Source organism: Drosophila obscura, unplaced genomic scaffold (genome assembly GCF_018151105.1).
Source record: "Drosophila obscura isolate BZ-5 IFL unplaced genomic scaffold, ASM1815110v1 contig_179, whole genome shotgun sequence".
NCBI lineage: Eukaryota > Metazoa > Arthropoda > Insecta > Diptera > Drosophilidae > Drosophila > Drosophila obscura.
Genome location: NW_024542766.1, coordinates 7,927,163 through 7,944,826, shown reverse-complemented (window position 1 = coordinate 7,944,826; position 17,664 = coordinate 7,927,163). Strand labels below are relative to the sequence as shown.

At 39.4% G+C, this 17,664-nt stretch overlaps 1 protein-coding gene across 6 annotated transcripts in view; it reads left to right on the top strand.

Moving 5' to 3' along the window:
* LOC111077905 (tyrosine-protein phosphatase Lar) overlaps positions 1-17,664 on the top strand; it is a 146,383-nt gene that overhangs the window by 26,921 nt on the left and 101,798 nt on the right. The window contains exons 1-2 of one of the 6 annotated variants that reach the window (XM_041592430.1): positions 1,517-1,861; positions 7,675-8,674. In XM_041592430.1, coding sequence (XP_041448364.1) covers positions 8,578-8,674 — 97 coding nt within the window. In that variant the 5' untranslated portion in view covers positions 1,517-1,861; positions 7,675-8,577. Of the gene's footprint in view, positions 1-1,516; positions 1,862-7,238; positions 8,675-17,664 lie in introns of those variants that run through there. The other 5 variants (XM_041592429.1, XM_041592431.1, XM_041592432.1 and 2 more) reach the window with 5 other exon arrangements.

Here is a 17,664-nt window from a genome sequence, read left to right as displayed (position 1 = left end):
GAAAGTCCATGGCCGTGGCGCTGGGCTTTCGTGTAACCAATTCTCACCTTCATACGATACACGAAAGTCGTGGCGAAGCCGAATGGCAGGCGAAAGAGAACGAACGTGAGCGGCCGAACGGCAAGCCGAGGACTTCGCGTCGGTAAAAGCTCAGATTCGTTTCGGCGTGGGCGATTTCTACTCTGGTGGCTCTCTTTTGAGTCGCTTTACCTTTCAGGTTTCTTCTTGAGTGAGTCGATTTAGTAGTCGATTTTTGACTCTGTTAACTCTCTTTGGACTGAAGTTCAAATCAGCTCTCTTTGCATGACCACGCGTAGAAGTGCTCTTCAGAGTGAGTTTCCTGTTAGTCGCCTTTTTGCTATCTCTTTGAGTCAGCCTTCCCTTAGGCAGTTTCAACAGTCGAGTTTCTACTCTAGTAACTTTTTTTGAGTGATGCTGCGTTCGAGCTACTTTAGCTGATTGCATTTTCATCCTGTTAACTCCTTGTTGAGTACTTCTACTCTGATATTTCTCTTTGAGTTGGAGCTGCCAGGCTTTGGAGCTAAATCCTTTACTCTAAGAGTATGGAGCACTTTATTTGAGTATTTTCTCTTGCTTTAAAATAGTTTTTGGGTGTTTTGCTGGTGCAGGAGTTGAGTTTTATTGCTTGAGTAACTTTAAGTGAAGAGAAAGTGCGTCACTTTAGTTTCCTCTGTTTTGCTCTGTTAAAATTGAGTCTTGAAACTCAACTGACTTAAAATTTACAAAAATATGCAAAAGCATTTACGCATAGCTAAAAGTTGGACATCTCTTTAGATCTTAACTAAAAGGAAAAGTCGAGTCATTTGGCTCTGACATTCTTAAAGAATATCTAAAAAAACTACTGGCTGAGGTAGCTGCTGGGTTTAGTTCTTAATTATCCATACAAAATTCTTACCTAAATTCCAATATTATGAAATTAATTATTCTTTATTCTTTTGGAGGAAAAATTTAAATTGTGAGCTGCATTTCTCTTGAGCTGCAGCCTCAATACGACTCCATGTGCTCCATGCTCTGCCGTTGCCGTGAGTTCTTCTCTCTCAGCTTCTGAGTGACTCGGCCGTGCCGGCCCGCGCCGGCTGTCCGTTAGCTTTCCCGATGATTTCCGCTCTTACGGTGCTCGGATGAAAATCCACCTCACACACGAACGTGTCGAGTCTCCTACGTTCGGGTGTTCGGGAAAAGCACGACACACAGACGCACACACTGGACTCGCGGAAAAGACGAGCACGAGCACGGGGCCCATGCTTGGAGCCTTGGCCAATCGTAAAAGTTTTCTACGGTATTTAGTACAATTTCGGGATTTGGCAGGATGTAACGAGCGGTGTAAGGAAACAGAGAGCACGCGTATCCTAAACATCCTATCCGTGTGCGATAATTCAACAACAACAAATACACAGCCGTTACAACAACAACAACAAAAAATATATATATAAAATCGAAGAAAAAAATCTGTAAAAAAATATATATGTAACAAAAGTGAAGCAATGAAAATTATATAAAAAAATTAAGAAAGAAAAAAAGGAAATGCCCGAACCGGCAAAAAGTGTTTTCTGACCAGAAATTCAACCCCCCGCCCAAAAGTAAACCTGCCCCGCAGAAATCGTCAAAGTCTTCGGCTTGCCTCGGTTCTACGGCTGCCGCCTTCCCCCCCTACTACCATGCCACTTAACCCCATAATGCTGCTTGTACATGTGCGTGTGTGTTGTGCCGCAAGCCGGTTAATGGTTCGACGGTGAAACCTAGGCTAATATTTTCCCCCTTCAGTTCCTTCAGCAAAGGAAATCATTTGTAACTGTAACTGTAACCGATATATACGTATAGTTGGATTCCTAATATAATGGTAAATCTTTTGGGAAAAAAATTAAAAAGATTCAGCAGCAGCAGCAGTACCTTTGTGTGTGTGTGTGTGTGTAGGTTTGACCTGGAAAATCGGAAAAGCGTTGACATACTTAGGTTTTCTTATGATTTTTAATAGATTTTGTGAGCGTTTATCAATGAAAGGGAATGCCCTCAAAGCATTCCTTTAGGATGGGGATTTCTCAGAAAAAGTCATACTCTTATTCCTTTTGAACCCTGCCTGTGTCTCGAAAAAAGTCTCTGCTATAAGCACGTTATAAATTCGGTGGAATTTTGTTTCCCAATTGTTCTATGAATTTGTCAAATTTATGAAACATTAACTTCTATAGAGAGTATTCCTACAGTTTATTCCCTGGGGAGGCTGTGGAGGCAGGTTTAATTTTTGATTGATTTAAATTTTTGTTATTTTATTTTTCTATAAAGAATAATGCTTCAGGTAATTTCTCTTGCGATAAGTAAAGGAAAAGGAAATATTTCGAAGGTTTTCCTGCCTATGGACTCAATCCCTCTCGGGCAAAACCCTTTCTATCAGTTTGTTACATTTTAGAGCAAACAAAATGACTGGGACTTCGACTTATGTATTTCTATTTAATATTTATATTTCCTTTAAGAATGTACACTTTTTGGGCTATTTTAGGCCTTCAACTCCCTCTTTTGCCATTTAATTCTTTCCCTTACTCTTTGACACAGATTTTGTCCATAATTTTGATCAATTTTCATTTGATTTTCGACAGCTAATCAAAGGCCAGCAGCCCCTTGTAACCATTTCAAGGGAAATATCCAATAAGCAGGACTGTATCCCCTTTCTTGGGTATAGAACTCCCCACTGTGATAGTGTCGTTTCCTTTATTTCCACTTTTATGGTTACCTTTTTCCCTTTTTTTTTGTCTTCTCTTGTTTTGGGTTCCCTTGGATTTGGTTTGGTTTTTGGCTTTGGCCGCACACACAATTGAAAATTCAATTGATTTACAAAATGAAGTTGCTGTTAAGCAGACCCCGGCGAAAGATACTTTTTATCTATTTTCATTTGCAGTTTTACGATTTGGAAAGGCCTTGGGGGTCTGTGACTTGGTTTTTCTCCTTAAAGCGCAACCGTTAGGGCAATTTTTCACAGAATTTTTCGCTGAATGAGGAGGCTGAAGGAAGGGAGGAAGGGATATATCTGCAATTTGGTGCGAAACTAACGCCACGTTCTAGTCCACTGATTGTTGTTGGTTTTCCCCTACCCACTTCGAGTGTGTATCGTTGTGTGTGTGTGTGTTTTGTATCTGTGTTTGTGATTGGAAGCGGCCTAAAATCGCTTTAGGAGCAGCTGTGAAGTGATTTCAGGGGGAAAAAGGGCACTGCAGAGAGAGAGAGGGAGAAGGAGCCCCCACACAGATTGACATAGTTATGTTCTCAGACCAGTAATGGGAAATCGGAAATCCTTTTGGAAAGGCGCTCAAGGAAATGCCAGTTGTGTGTGTTTTTTCTTGGGTTTTTTCTTCTGTGAATGTTGTTAAATATGGCAGAAGTTAGAGGCAAACTAATGCAGTTTTAAGTGTGGATTAAATATTAAATTATTTTAATTTTAATCGATTGCAGCTGCAATTCCACAAATTTTTTTGTGTCTAAAGAAAGGAAGTTAAATGAAAAAAAAACCAATATAATAAATAAAAAAAAAGATATAATAAAATTAAAAAAGGAATAGAGAAACAAAAAAAAATACTATGCCAAATTTAAAAAAAGAAATAAAATAATAAAAAATAATAAAATAAAATGAAATAGTAAAAACAAAAGTAAATACGAATAATAAAGAAGAATAGGAGAGAAAAAAGGGAAAGGAAAGTAGTAAAGAGAAATAGTATAAAAAAATCGAGGAAAACCATTGCTAATGGATTATTATGTTGTGCAAAGTTAGAAAAAGTTGAACAGTTCTCCCCTGAGAGTTGCCTTTTGCATTATAAAGCGGGCTTAAAAGTGCATCATATTTTCAAGAGAGAAATCCCCCTCTAAGCTCATTAATTTTAGTTGTCTCACAAAGTGGGCTTTCTGCTCGGGAAAGTATGCAAGGAAAAGTATCTTACGAGGGGGAAACCCCATTGACAACAAGTTATATGAGCTTTACTCCCATCCATCGATGAATGGAAATGCAGTTGCTCTGTTGCAGTTGCCGTTGCCGTTGCCGTAGCCGTTGTCAGGCAGCCGGGGAAGGAAAGTACAGGGAAATGGGAAATCATTTAAGTGGCACATCCATCAAAGCTCTGTGTTTTCCTCTCTCTCTCTCTCTCTCTACATCTCTTTCTGCTCTTTGATAGCACACTCTGCTGCGCTTATAATGAAGCATTTTCCAATTGCTTTTTTGATTCGCATTTTGTTGGCTGTTTGTCAGCCACTTTGTTGTTCATTTGTGGAGACTTTTTAAAGGTGAAATTATGGTTGAAGAATGGCAAACAATTTTTGGCGAAAATGGAGGAAAATGTGTGTTGCGGCTTGGACATAAATATCTCAGACTTTTTTCGATTAATGCTTTTTTTCAATGTCTGATTTTGTTGAAGAAACTTTGAATACTTTCGGTGATTTTTTGACAATTTTTGTATGCTTGTTTTTCGGTTTGACGATTGCTTTAATCTTAACACTTTATGGATATATTTTCGTTTTTTTTTATGTACCTCTTAAAGAGTTTTCCCAACAAAGGCCCTAATTTTCCAGAGTAACCACAAAACTTGAGAATAAATTTCTAAAAAACATGAAATCTTTACCAGAAAGTTTTCCGCCCTTTGTCCCTCCTACTCTGTATCTTATCCTCTTTCTCTCTATTCATTCTTCTTCTCTCCATTTCTATATATCTCATGCTCTTCTTCCCTTTTGTCATATTCATAGCCCCAGGACATACATACACATGTACACTAGTCCTTTAAAAAGGAACTTAAAGCTTGACAAGGACGCTCGTCCCCTCAGTGCCAGTGCCAGTTCCAGTGCTTGCTGCTCGCTTAACCAAAAGAGATGCCTGGGCACCACTTTTCTTAAGGAACTTTCCTCCGTTTTTGGTGTCAAGTGTTTTTATTAGAACCAAAGCGACAAGCAGAAGCAAAAAAAATAAATAACTAAAAAAAATTGCAGCTGTGTGCAGAACGAAAGGATGTAAAAATTTTGCTTTTATTTTGGGAAAGGAATCGAAATGGGAATTGTGCTTCCCACCGCTAGAGAGAGAGGGACACAGTTTTATTTTTAGAATGGACAAAAAATAAAAAACTTGTATGTGTGCTAAATAATATTATCTAAAAATAGATAAAAGTTTGAGATAAATAGAAGTAGAAAATTAAATATATAGATAATATACAGGTAGATGTCAAAATATACATATAAGAATTGAGGTCGAGAAATCGGTAGCAAAGTTAGGTAAATCTAGAGGGCTTATCAGAATTAGTGAAGTGTTGTTTCCTTTGTAATTATCCTAATGAACGGATGACAATATTATAGTTGAAACCATTTCGATAGATAAACAATATATTTTGTATGACTTGTGGTGTAGGGAAAATAGGACAAACGATTTAATTACGAAAGGAAATGGATGACAGATCTGGGCATAGGATATAGGGCAAAACATTGTAGTAGATATTCGTTGTAATGTGTCTATGAATAATGCTTTCTGCTCTTTGTTCCACTTTATAATATTTTGTGAAGAATTTATTTAGTACGAGGATGTGCTGTATCATTATTTTAAAACCAAGTAATCCCCGCTCTCGGCTCCACAGGTTTTTCCTCTATTTTCTTCATTTTGTTTTCCTTATTATATGTGAGCATGATTTCGCCCCCTAAATTCCTACAACTTTCCTTCAAGCCTATCCCAACAATTGCATTCCTTTTCTTTACTGTTGCTATAGAAAATGCTGTGCAAAAAGAGAGAGGAGAACCCACCATTGACGGAAAGGCACTTCAAATGGTCGATTTGGCTGCACGCCTCCTTTTTGTCTGTTTAAATAACGTTTTAGCCATGACGTTCGTCATGGTCTGAAGTCATGTCTGGTTGGGGTTTTAGCACCACAGCCACGGCAGGGCAGGACTGGGGGTGGTGCTGGGGCTGGGGCTGGGCCCTGCCATATGCACTCCTGTTGTTGCCTGTTGACGTTTACAATTTGGCGTTGAAAACTTTTCTCCAGCTGGGAAATTGGGTAATACTCAAACGATGATGATGATGATGACGATGGCAAATGGCGATGACTGCGGCAATCCTGCATTAAGTACGCGACGACCCTCCCCCTCTTTTTGCAACAAAGAAAATTTTAATTTATATAGAATGAGTGCCTGAGAGGGAGGGGCACGACTGTCGGGAGAGAGTGGTGCTTCCTAGAGTGGTGCTCCTAGAGTGGTGCTTCCAGTCAGTACCACAGTACCTTTGGATCCCGCCACTCCTCTCTGGCATTGCAATGTTCGTGCTGCACTGTGCTTACAGCACACACATACACATACAGCAGCATATACTCATACTCGTACATATAAAAAATCCAATTATTTTAAAACTTTTGACAACTGCAACAACAATGCGAGGAGAGGGCTATGAAAACAATAAGAAAGCTGACTGCCAGCCGAAAGGCAACAAAAACAGTGAAAGAAAGTACAGATTTAAAGGTGGAAGCTATGGGATACCCTGAAAGATACAACTGCTCTAGGGAAGTTATAAATAAAGCGTAAACATTGATTCGCTGAGCACACTTTTGCAATAAGTGAAAGCAATTTCTTTGAATTTCGAGCGAAAGCGCTTGATTTTCTTAAGAGAAACGTTCTTGGTCTTTTTTGATACTTTTTTGTTCGATGAAATAATAAAAATGTATCGAAATAATGATGATAAGGGGGATGCACCTTCACTATGAGCCTCCACAGCTGTCGTTGGTTCCCTGAATAAATTTCACATTCAATTCAATAGGAACGACATGAACGCCATAAGTTAGTCTGGTATATAAAGAACCGAAGTTCCTACCCTTTTGTCACTTCAAACATGTAGTAAATCCCATAATACCCTCCACGAAACAGAGAGTATGATAACAGCGAGTGCTGGAGTGCAGCCATAAGAGTAAGAGAGAGGGTCCAAAAAAAGCACCAGAAAAAGGAGGGAAGTGGAAAGGGTTCGGCAGCCATTATAACTTCACTTGAAAAGTTTAATTGATTTTTACAAGAGCATATACTCGTATAGCCTGTGGGGATATATACATAACCTACACATACATATACACATATATAGAGAGGTAGAGATTGAAGGAGTAGGGCCTGAATGCAGTCATGGTTTCGTTTTTTCCTCTATTTTTGTTTTTTCTTTTTTGGTGCTAAGTGGGTCTATAAGTTGATGTAAACAAAGTGGATGCAAAAAAAAGGGTAGAAAAAGAGAGAATGGCAAAGAAATCAAAAGTAGCATTCTACAGTCAGGTGCAAATTGTTGGCCTATACCGAGTAAGGGTTTTTTTTCCTTTCGCCCTTCTCTATTTTGTTTGATTTTTCGTAGAGCTAAGCCGACTTTTTAATTGCTGTCGAGAGTGTAGTAGGGCTGTTACTGTAATTATTGGCTTGTGGCCTTTGTTCATTGTGTCGGGAGGGGGGAACTTGCTTTTAGGTGATTGGCTTAATGAGGGCGCCTACGGTGAGGGCTCTAAAGACAGCAAGAAATGTGTAAAAATCCCTGACATTGCCTGAGCTTTGAATTTTTAGTTTTGTTTCTTGAACAAGTCACAGATTTTCCACCACACACACAAAGGTCGCTGTGAACCTATGCTTGAGGTCCACAGACTTTAAAACTTAACGTTCGTTCTCTTTGCTTCACAGGAACTGGAACTTGAATCGCAACAAAAATATAAATCAATAAGAAACTGCATATCTCTGAATTTATTTGATAAATCAAATGGAAATTATACATCTATACATATATTGTAGTTCTTTAAGAGTTCTTTAAGTATTTAAGTTCAAGTATAAGCCAGGTAAAAGTCTATGGTCATATAAGTAACAACAGCTTCCCTCCACATGTGAATATCATCCACAACGATGATAACTACGATGATAACTGCGATGCAACTATAAACCCCAAACAACAACAAATCAATCAATCAATCAATATGTGTGATCTGCAACAACAAATGGAACTGCAACTGCAACTGAAACCGAAACAACAATCGCAACATTTGGCGTGACAACATTTACAATAATTCCAATAAATGTTGCTATCATGCCAATAATGATGATGACATCGCATTTACTAACACATCTTGTTATATCCGATGATTTTCGGCTTGCGAAAATGTATTTAACAAACGATTGAAACGATTGTATTGAAATATTTGAAACGAAACAATAAACCTCAACAACAACAACTGAAACACACACAAAAACACTCCACTCCCTTACACCACCCACACACACACTCTTTCTTCTGCTTTCCACACACCCACTCAAAACATATCCCCATTAACTCCGCTGTGCATACTGCTGCCATCTCTCTCTAGCGAAAGAAAGCCAGCGAGTGAGTGAGTGAGAGTGAGAGAGTCGAGAGGGTGTCGATCGTCAGCAATAGAGTAAGTCTGACAGAGACAGCGACAGCGACAGACAGAGAAGCTGCTGTGTAAATAATCGAAATTATAAAACTATCGTTGTTGTTATCGACTGTCGCTTCAACCTATTAAGCCCTCCCCACAAATACTACCCCGATATACACGAACCGAGATCATAGATATAATGGGTCTGCAGATGGCAGCATCCAATTTTGTTGCAGCATCCAGCCTCCTAGCGTTGTTGTTGCTCCACTGGACGCCCGCAATCGTCGATGCAGTCCGTAAGTACCAACCACTACATATAAGAATATTATCCACTTGTTAATTTTATCGTACACCCACTTTTAAACGCAAGTTTTACGGCTAAGTTTACGTTAAGTTTTCAACGCTCTTCATTTTCGGGGAACTTTCGAGGCAGCAGGAATGCCCTGCTTCAACTTTTTGAAGATGAGTTGAGTTTTACTTGGGATTTCAGCTTGAAAGTTGCCCTTCTCAAGTGTCTGAAATTAACCGAGTGGATATAATATTTATTTAGCTCAAGCATTTTCAATAAGAAGCGAATTTTTTAATCAGTTGAGAGTCAAATTAGCTGGAAAGGAAACTACTTGAAGGAGAAGAACTTTACTGACAGTACGGTGGAGCTGAAATTAATTATTTTCAGAAATTAAAATGTAAGAAAATATAGAAAATTGTTTTTTGGTCAAAAGAATTCCCTTAAAAAGGTATTCGAAAAGTTATAAAACGAAAAAATGTTGGGTCCAGTGTTGCCGCCAATGTGTCAATGGTAAGTCGATATTGTGCAACACTAAGGCGATTACAATGGCTGGGCGTTTCATAACACTCTAAAACATTGCCAGATTTTCCATAGATTCAATCATTTTTTAGCATTGCCTTCTACTTCCATTTCCCTAGCAAATGGAAATGTTTTCTAAATATCTAGCTAGATATTCCATCAGGTACATAATTGCCCTTTTGCATTCAATTACCACCCAACCATCCAATGCCATCTCTAAATCAAGTCCATTACACACTCTGGGGCGGAACACTTTTCTCACTTAAAAGAAAGAAAAGAAAGGAAAAAAAAAAAACAAAACTGGAAGAACAAATAACAATCAAAGTGTTGACATTTCAGAATTGCAGTCAAATGTGCCTCATATTTTTGCGCCAAGGCCTTTTGTGAAAGTGTCGGGCTCTCCCCTCCTACCTGCCTTCTGCCTCTTTTTGCCTGCTGGGCTTCTGTTCCTCTTGCTCTCCTGCCACCACTCTCTACGGATGGCACTTACCTTTCATAGACGCTTCATTTCATTTGGTTTGACGATGGAAGGGGGGCCATTGGGGCTGTAGCGATAAACAAGCTGCAGGGAGAGCGTCAGAAAAACAAGGCAACACAAACATTGCACATCCTGCCTGATGTATTTTCTACGTTTTTGTTTTGTTTTTTTGTATACCCTGCAAGAAGGAGTACTCTTTCTTACTTTATACGGGATATATACTCTGGATCAGCGGCAACAGGCTGTAGGCCAGGGAAGATTTGTTAGTCTTTCAAGCCAGTTTCCAAACAAAAAGCGCAGAACAACCGAGGGGCACTGCTGCATAGCGCAGGGAAAAAGTGAAGGATCAGTCATGTACTTGTACTATTTGGTTCATTGAAAGCTGGTGCTGCATAACACCTGGATACCTCAAGTTATTGCAGAAAAAACCTCCATTCTTGGCTTAGCCAAAATGTAATTCAAGTTAGATCTTGCATTTTCATGCATTTTTCTATCATTTAACAAACATATCCTTGCATGAATTGATCTGCAAGGGTATCTAATGCTCCGAACCCCTATAGTTGGCCCTTCATTCTGATGTTTTTTGTTGCTGCTGCTGCTGTTGCCTCTGCAGTTTGCAGTTTGTCGCACCTCTTTTTGTGTATGTGGCATTAAATTGAAATTTATGCGGCACTTTGCCGCGTGAAATGTTTGTACAACTCGTTGCGGGTTGCGGCTCTTTCATTCTGCTGTTTTTTTGTTGTTGTTTCTTTTACTCGTTACCCCCACGTCCTGTTCTGTTCAGTTTTGGGGACCAAAGCTCTTCGGGCGTTGACAGACCGACAAACTGTTGGACAACATTGCTGCTGCAGGCGCAGGCAGGGGAAAGTAGTGTCTAAAAACATATGCAAAACTGTTTGCTGTTTGCCATGTAAATGGTTTTTGGGGCTCATCCCAACCAAACGGCCTCTGGTACTTGTTGGCATATATTTTTTTTTTTTGCTGCCAGCCCAGCAACCCATTTAAGCCGGCTAATTTGTCCTGTGTTGGAAATTATGACACAAAAGTTTCCCGCTCCACGACAATTGTCGACAGTCCACTAGAATCGACGCGACACTCGTCTCTCGCGACTGACTCTCTTTCTCTGCTGTTGAGCCTCAAAATATTATTTTGGTAAAGCAAAAATGGGAACGAACTTATTTTTGCAACAAGTTTTAATTAATTTGCCACAACTCCAGGCTCCAATCCACACCGAATCTCTCTCCATTCCCATTCCCGTTCCACTTCACTCGTCAGAAAAAAAGGCCAAAAAAAAAAAAAAAAAAAGGAAAACTTGATGCTACGATAATTTGAAAAGTTTTCGTTTAGACAGGGAATGCGCGGACGGAAAAAAACAGAACAGAACAGAAATGTGAATGTGGAACAGCAAAACGTCGGAGCGAGCAAGCGACCGGCTGGCCAGGAGGAAAATCGCTAACCAAAACAAAAAAAACCAGTGGGAGGAATATTGTTCCCCCAAAGACCAAGAAAAACTAAGAGCAAAACAACAGGAAACTACGATATATGTACATGGGGCATACTAGTATATGCTGTATTAAGCCTCAAATAAATGCCGTAGCCATAATTAACATATAGCAAAAGTTTTGCCATCATCCAAGCCGCAAGTTTTGGGTGGCGTGGGCATGGTTGCCGCCTGGCTGAAGTGTCTGGGATGAAATATGATTAAAGTCGATTCCACGATTGCTCTACCTCCTGTTTGCTTTTACCGTTTGGTTGTGGGTGGGAAAAGTGGCAGTAATCCGAAATTGATAACTTTCGGCTTGATTGAGTTCGCTTTAGCGCAAAGTAATTAAACAGTAGACGAGAATACGTGTGTGATCAATCCATAGAAGGCGGCGGGGGAAACCAGGGAAAAGCAATCATAAATCAATGATTTCTTTGTAGGATAAAGTTTTGCGGGGGCTGTAGGTGGAATTCGGTGTCAGTTTTCAGCTAGATTTACGGGTCTTATGAAGCTTATTTCAGGGATTATCCTTGGTTAAATATATATTTTGAAATTTGTATTTAGATGCTGAAGAATCCTTACTTAAATATATTTTCCATTTTCAATTTAATTTCTTTCCCACTTTTCCAATTTCATACCCCCTTTATTTATGACTTCCATCAACATTTCTCTCGTTTTATCCAACATTTTTCAGCCTATATTTCTCGTATTAGCATTAACAATTGGTTGATTTGTATTCGTAACATTGATAAATCCGAGCGAGCGAGCCCAAGGACAAAAATACATTTCACAACTTTAATGGAGCGCAATTAGCCGAAAGATATAGACGTCCGACGGGTCCTCGGGTCATTTTCAATTGTCAGGCGGAATGGCCGCAGATAAATGTTGATTTATCTCTAGGCGTCCGTCTCCGGTCTCTACATTAATGTGTTGACATTTTTTGGGGACAACCTTCCTGTCCCCGCAAAGAAATATATAACCAAAAGCACCAACAGAAAAAAAAACTAACAACCATTTTGTTGCAGCCATTAGACAGCGAGTAAGAGAGGTTCGTGGGTCGGTAGGCCCTTGTGTTGTAATGAAAAGTAATAATATTAAATTAACAGAACTCTCATGAATTGTTGCAACCTCTGGGAAATGTGTGTGTGTGTGTGTGTGTGGGGGGGGGGAAAAGAAGGAAAGAATGTGGAGTGGTGTTGGTTTTTTCCACACTATTTTTGCGCTAGGCCTCGAACCGCTGCCACGGCCGCAACAGACCAACAAACATCTTATTTATGGTCTCGTTTCTCGTAAAAATTTGTTATTTAGATTTATGGCATTTGGCTCTTTGTTGTTGCTCTGCCTCCTTCTTGCACATTTATTTATCTCTCTTTCATTCTTTCCTTTCTTCAGTTGTACTTTTTGGCAGGAGAAAAACCCTGAAACCCCCCTCCTCTTGAGAGTGGGAGTTTGGAGCGGTTGGAGTTTCTCCACTCATTTGGGCACTGAAATTTTAGAGCCACTTTAGTCGGTCACTTGTCCAGAAAAAGTGTAGACAAAAAAAACTGTGATAAATGTCGGGACATTATTATTGTTGAGCAGTGTATATATGCTGCTTGAGCACTTCTATCTGAAATGTTTGCTAATATAATGATTTCGGCTGCGCCATAAAGTGGATGTAGGGGTACAAATCATGTTACGATCAATCCGGGGGGGGGGAGGCTTCCCATTTGCCACGACAGAACAATTGATGGGCGTTCCACGAGGAGGAGGAGTCCTTGACTTGTTTTATTGCTCTGCTTCAAGAGTGATCCTTGAGGGGTAGCAGAGTTTGTGGATAGCAGGAGAAAGATAATTATTAAATATAGAAGGTTTTGGGCACACTAAGAATAGAATTATATTTTTAATATATTTTTTCTTATCAGTTTGTCGACTCTTATTAACTTTCCAAATTTCTCATTAAACTTCCATGAGTCCAGGACTTCCTAAAAACTACAACAAACCTTGAAGTTTCCTCGCAATTGAAACTTTAATTTGCCTCTCCAAAGGTGAAAGGCAGCCACCTTTATTCTTGACTTTTCCGCTCTAATTGCCAAAGCTCTAATTTTCTCCAAGTTAAATGTCAAACTTTAACTTTTTTTTTTATCGAAACAATCAGTTTATGCAAATCTTTGCATTTCCCTCTTAACTGGCAGACCACTTTTGCTCTGGCTAGAGAGTTTAATTAGAAAAAATGTTAATTTAATGCTTGGTTGGCTTCGGTCTTGACTCTGGCTCTGGCAGAGTCAGTATTTGTGTGTGTGTGTCTGTGTTTTTTTGGGTGAAATTTGTCACTTGTCTATTTGTTTTTACTGCCCGAACGGCTGCTGACGTTTCAAAGTATGCCACACACACACACGCACACAGAATCAGACAGTGGTATGGCAGGCACAGGACATTTCCACTCAAAACACAATGACAATGTCCTGCCCATATGTCCAAGTCATATTTTCGAAAAAAGCTTCTCAAAACAAGGAAAACTTCACCAAAAAGCTTGTAAAAAAACTGAAAATTTCGCGGCATGTAAATGTTACAAAAAAAATTATGTAGAGGTTTTGTATGACAATGGAAATACCCTAGAATTGTAGGAGATATAAGAGAATGCTGGATTTTAAGAGGAGTTGCTAGAAAAAAATATTTGCTTGCCTTCTGAATCGCTCAAACTAAGACTACAGCTGCTTCAGGCTTTTCTGGCTTTTCAGGTTCCAGATGTCCAGAGGATCTCGCTTAGATTCCAGAGGGGTTTCTCTTGTTGTGTTTAAAAATCCACCCTTAAATGCAGTCTCTCTCGCTTAAAGAGTATAAGATTCCATTCCATTCCTTTATATTGTATTATAGACCCCAAAAAGAGTTCTTATTCCATGGAAATAATGATAATACTTCTGCTACTTTTTTTCCACTGCAAACCTATGCCCGAAATCATTATACCCTACCTCTTTTGGCACAAAAACAGTTTTTGCCGCCTGAGTGTGTGCTAAATGATTCATGAGTCATGTGTGTGGACCGGAACGCGCGGAGATTGAAGAGGGTGTGTGAGTGAAGGGTGCAGGAGGAGTGTGTGAATGAGAGTATGAGTTGAGTGTGTGTATGTCCCGAGTCCTGTGGCATGAGTGTTTGCTATGGACAGAAAAGTGCTTAACTTGTAATTTTTGGTCAGCGGCGGCCTACGTGCAAATAAGGCCACTGAGGCACATGTGGCACCGCTTTCACTGCTTTGCTTCTCCCTGCGTTTTGCTCCGTTTTGCTCCTTTTTGCTCCTTTTCTCTGTTATTCTGTTATACTTCTTTTCGCCTATTCTCTCCTGATTCTTCCACAGTACAGCAACAATTTGAGTGCATTTTATTGTAGTTGTGCGCTGTGTGGCTGTATGTGTGTGTGTTGCATGAATATTGCAGCTGATGAGCCCCCGAAGCACCAAAAAAGGGTCAAAACTTTTAATTAATGTTTATGGCTGCACTGCGACGAGTACCCCCAGTGACTATTCCGCAGGCTTTTAACTTAAATTTTCCATCTTTCCGCCAAGAATTTGGCTTCTGTCCACAAAAGTACGATTGTCCGACTGTTTTTTCTTTTGTAATTTTAATAATTATTTCATGAGTTTTTTTTAACTACAAAAAAAAAAAAAAGGGGGGGGGGGGGGGGGAAGGGGGGGGGGGCCCCCCCGAAGGGGCCCCCCTGTCCCTTTCCGTTTTTTTTTGAATTTTAAAAATTATTTCATGAGTTTTTTTACCTGGGGAAGTTATTTAATTAATTAAAGAGTTCGGGCAAGCTGGAAATAAAATATTTATTGCTTAGTTTTCAGGGGTGTCACGCTTAAGCTAGAGTTTTTCTATGTTTTGTTTTTTATATTGATTATTTGTTGGATTTTGTTTTAAAAGTTGCACCTGCATTTATAGAATAATAAATAGTTTGCTAAGGGTTTGGGGAATATTGAGGAAACTCTTCGAATGGTTGAATATTTTCTGGTAATATTTAAAGCTAAAACTAACTTCGTCTGAAATTATTTACTTACATATTTTCATGCTAGAAATTCTTGCATTTATGAATACATTTTTCATGCCAAATTTAGTTTTAGTTTTCAATTAAATAACGTTACAATTTTTCACATAAATTTAATATACTCTTAAGCTCTCATCATATTTATTGCACTACCCTTTAATATTATTAGCCATAAATTCGTTCCAGTTCCGATCTTAACTCATCTCCACACGACTTTTCCTTCGAGACATGCGTGTGTGTTTTGGCTCAATTTTTGTTGTGCTGTGGTTATTGTTGTTGTTGGACTTTTTCCTGCCCTGCCGCACGCAGGGGAATAATTACAAAATTTATGAGCACGACAAGGGGCGTGGTCTAATAATTGTCAATGGTGGGGGGTGGGTTGGTGTGGTGCGGTGCGGTAAGGGCTTGGGGCCAGCAGCGGTTGGGAGCTCTTGGAGCTCATAAAATTGAAGTAGTTGTAGTTATGGTCTGGCTGCTGATTTGCATGTTGTTGTGGGTTTCATTTTGGGGTTTGGTTTGGTCTGGCTATTCCCTTTTTTATTTTGTTTTGTTTTTTTTTTTATGGGGCACACGCCAAGGGGTTAAAACGGCACGCGCTGGCAAATCTAGGATTTTGATATACACTAGATGCTAGAAGAGGGTATAATGATGTTTGCTAAAAAAGGGGCACTTCATGTGATTCGTTTAGAATCAACAGTTTAAGGGATAAGGCGGTGATGGTTTCTAGTTTGGTTTCCTCAGTTTGCTGATTGATTTTATATTTGATTTTATTAATAAATCAAGAAAATTTAATCTGCAAAGAGTATCTCAAGCTTCGGTCATGTGTGCCTCGGTACAAACGTTTCTTCTTTTTTTTGTTGTTGTTGTAAGTTTGTATGGTAATGTACATTTTAATGTCATTATTTCAACTGCTTTAAGGTGGAAAAGTGGAAAAATGAGTAACAGGGCAAAGAAAAGCGAGCCATGCAAATTGTAAGCATGAAAAACCAAAACAAATTATAATAAAAGAGCCAACGAACGAATGAAAGAAATAAGTGAAGCAAAGGCAGAAAAGGAGTGGAATAAATGAGTAAAAAGGGCGAAAAAAAAATGAAATAAATGAGTAAAAAGGAGAAAAATAGTATAATAAATGAGGAAACGGGAGAAAATGGACTAAGAAAAAAGGAGCAACAATTGGTTAAAAACGGAGTAAAATGGGAGCGACAACTGGGTGAAAACGGAGTAAAAAGAGTGCAGAAAACGTAACTCTGAGAACTCTGGGGCGACAATGTTGAAGGCAAAGTGAGCGACTATTTTTATTTTTGTTGTTGTTGTTGTATGGCGTCACATAAAAGCAGCAACAAGCCAAAGGAAGGCAAGCAACAATCCGCAATACTTTCTCTTTCTAATGCTCCCCTCTCCCCTTCCCCAACACTCTTCTCTACCCCTGTCACTCTCTCGGCACCTCCTCCTCCTTTTTCAGTCAGACAAAGCAACAGCATTGTTGCTTTTGTGTGTTGCATAGTTGACATTGTTGGATTTCTACAAAAGGTGTATGTTGCCCAAGTCAGAGGCATGCCACACGGCGTATGGCATCGTCACACAGAGGGTGAGATAGAGAGAGAGACGACCACAAAGTGAACACACATACACAAACACACACACACCCATACATACAGATGGTTTTACATTTGATTTGGTTTCGCCTTAGTGCGATATTTGTTTTACACACACACAGACAGACACAGACACAGAAAGACAGGCAGGCACAGCGGCATGCTATGCTGAAGAGGGGCAACTGTACAAAAATACACCTCTGTCAAGGCAAAAAGATGTCCACATGTCCTTCTGTGCTTTCAGCCAACCTGTTGGCAGATGCGTAGAGGGGGATTGTTTTTTGCTGGCAGAGAAAGAGATATTAAAATATAAAAAATTGGCTAAGAGCTTACCGTATTTTTGTAGTTAATATTGAATTGAAAGAATTTTGTTAAGGAAAAGATAGAAAATAAAAAAAAATAATCGAATGAGTAAAATACATTAAATAAATAATAATATTTATCGAATTATATTTAGAAAGAATCCTTCAGAAATCCCCCCTAGTTAGATGCAGAACCCTTTTGGACGACGCCCCTGTTTCGCCATGGGTGTGTGTATAAGAAATGCAACAACTACAAAGACAAACCCGTCAGACAATTGCCGACTGTTCATCTTCACACCTCATTGCGCTGGCAAGGTGGCTCCACAGGACCTCTGAATGAAACGCAGGCACTGAAAAAATCACACAGAAAATACTGAAAGAATGAAAGAAAGACTTTCCTCCTTCGTTGGCCACTTGCATAGAGAGGCAGGAGGCAGAGATGCAGAGAGAGAGAGAGAGAGAGAGAAAGGCAATGAGGAAAAAGCTTGCATAGTTTGTTTTTAGTGGCATTTTCCTTCATTTCGCTTTTCCTTTTTTATTTTTTCTTCCTTTTTTGTATGCTGTCTAAACCATTGAATTTGATATGGTTTTTGGTCAGAAAAT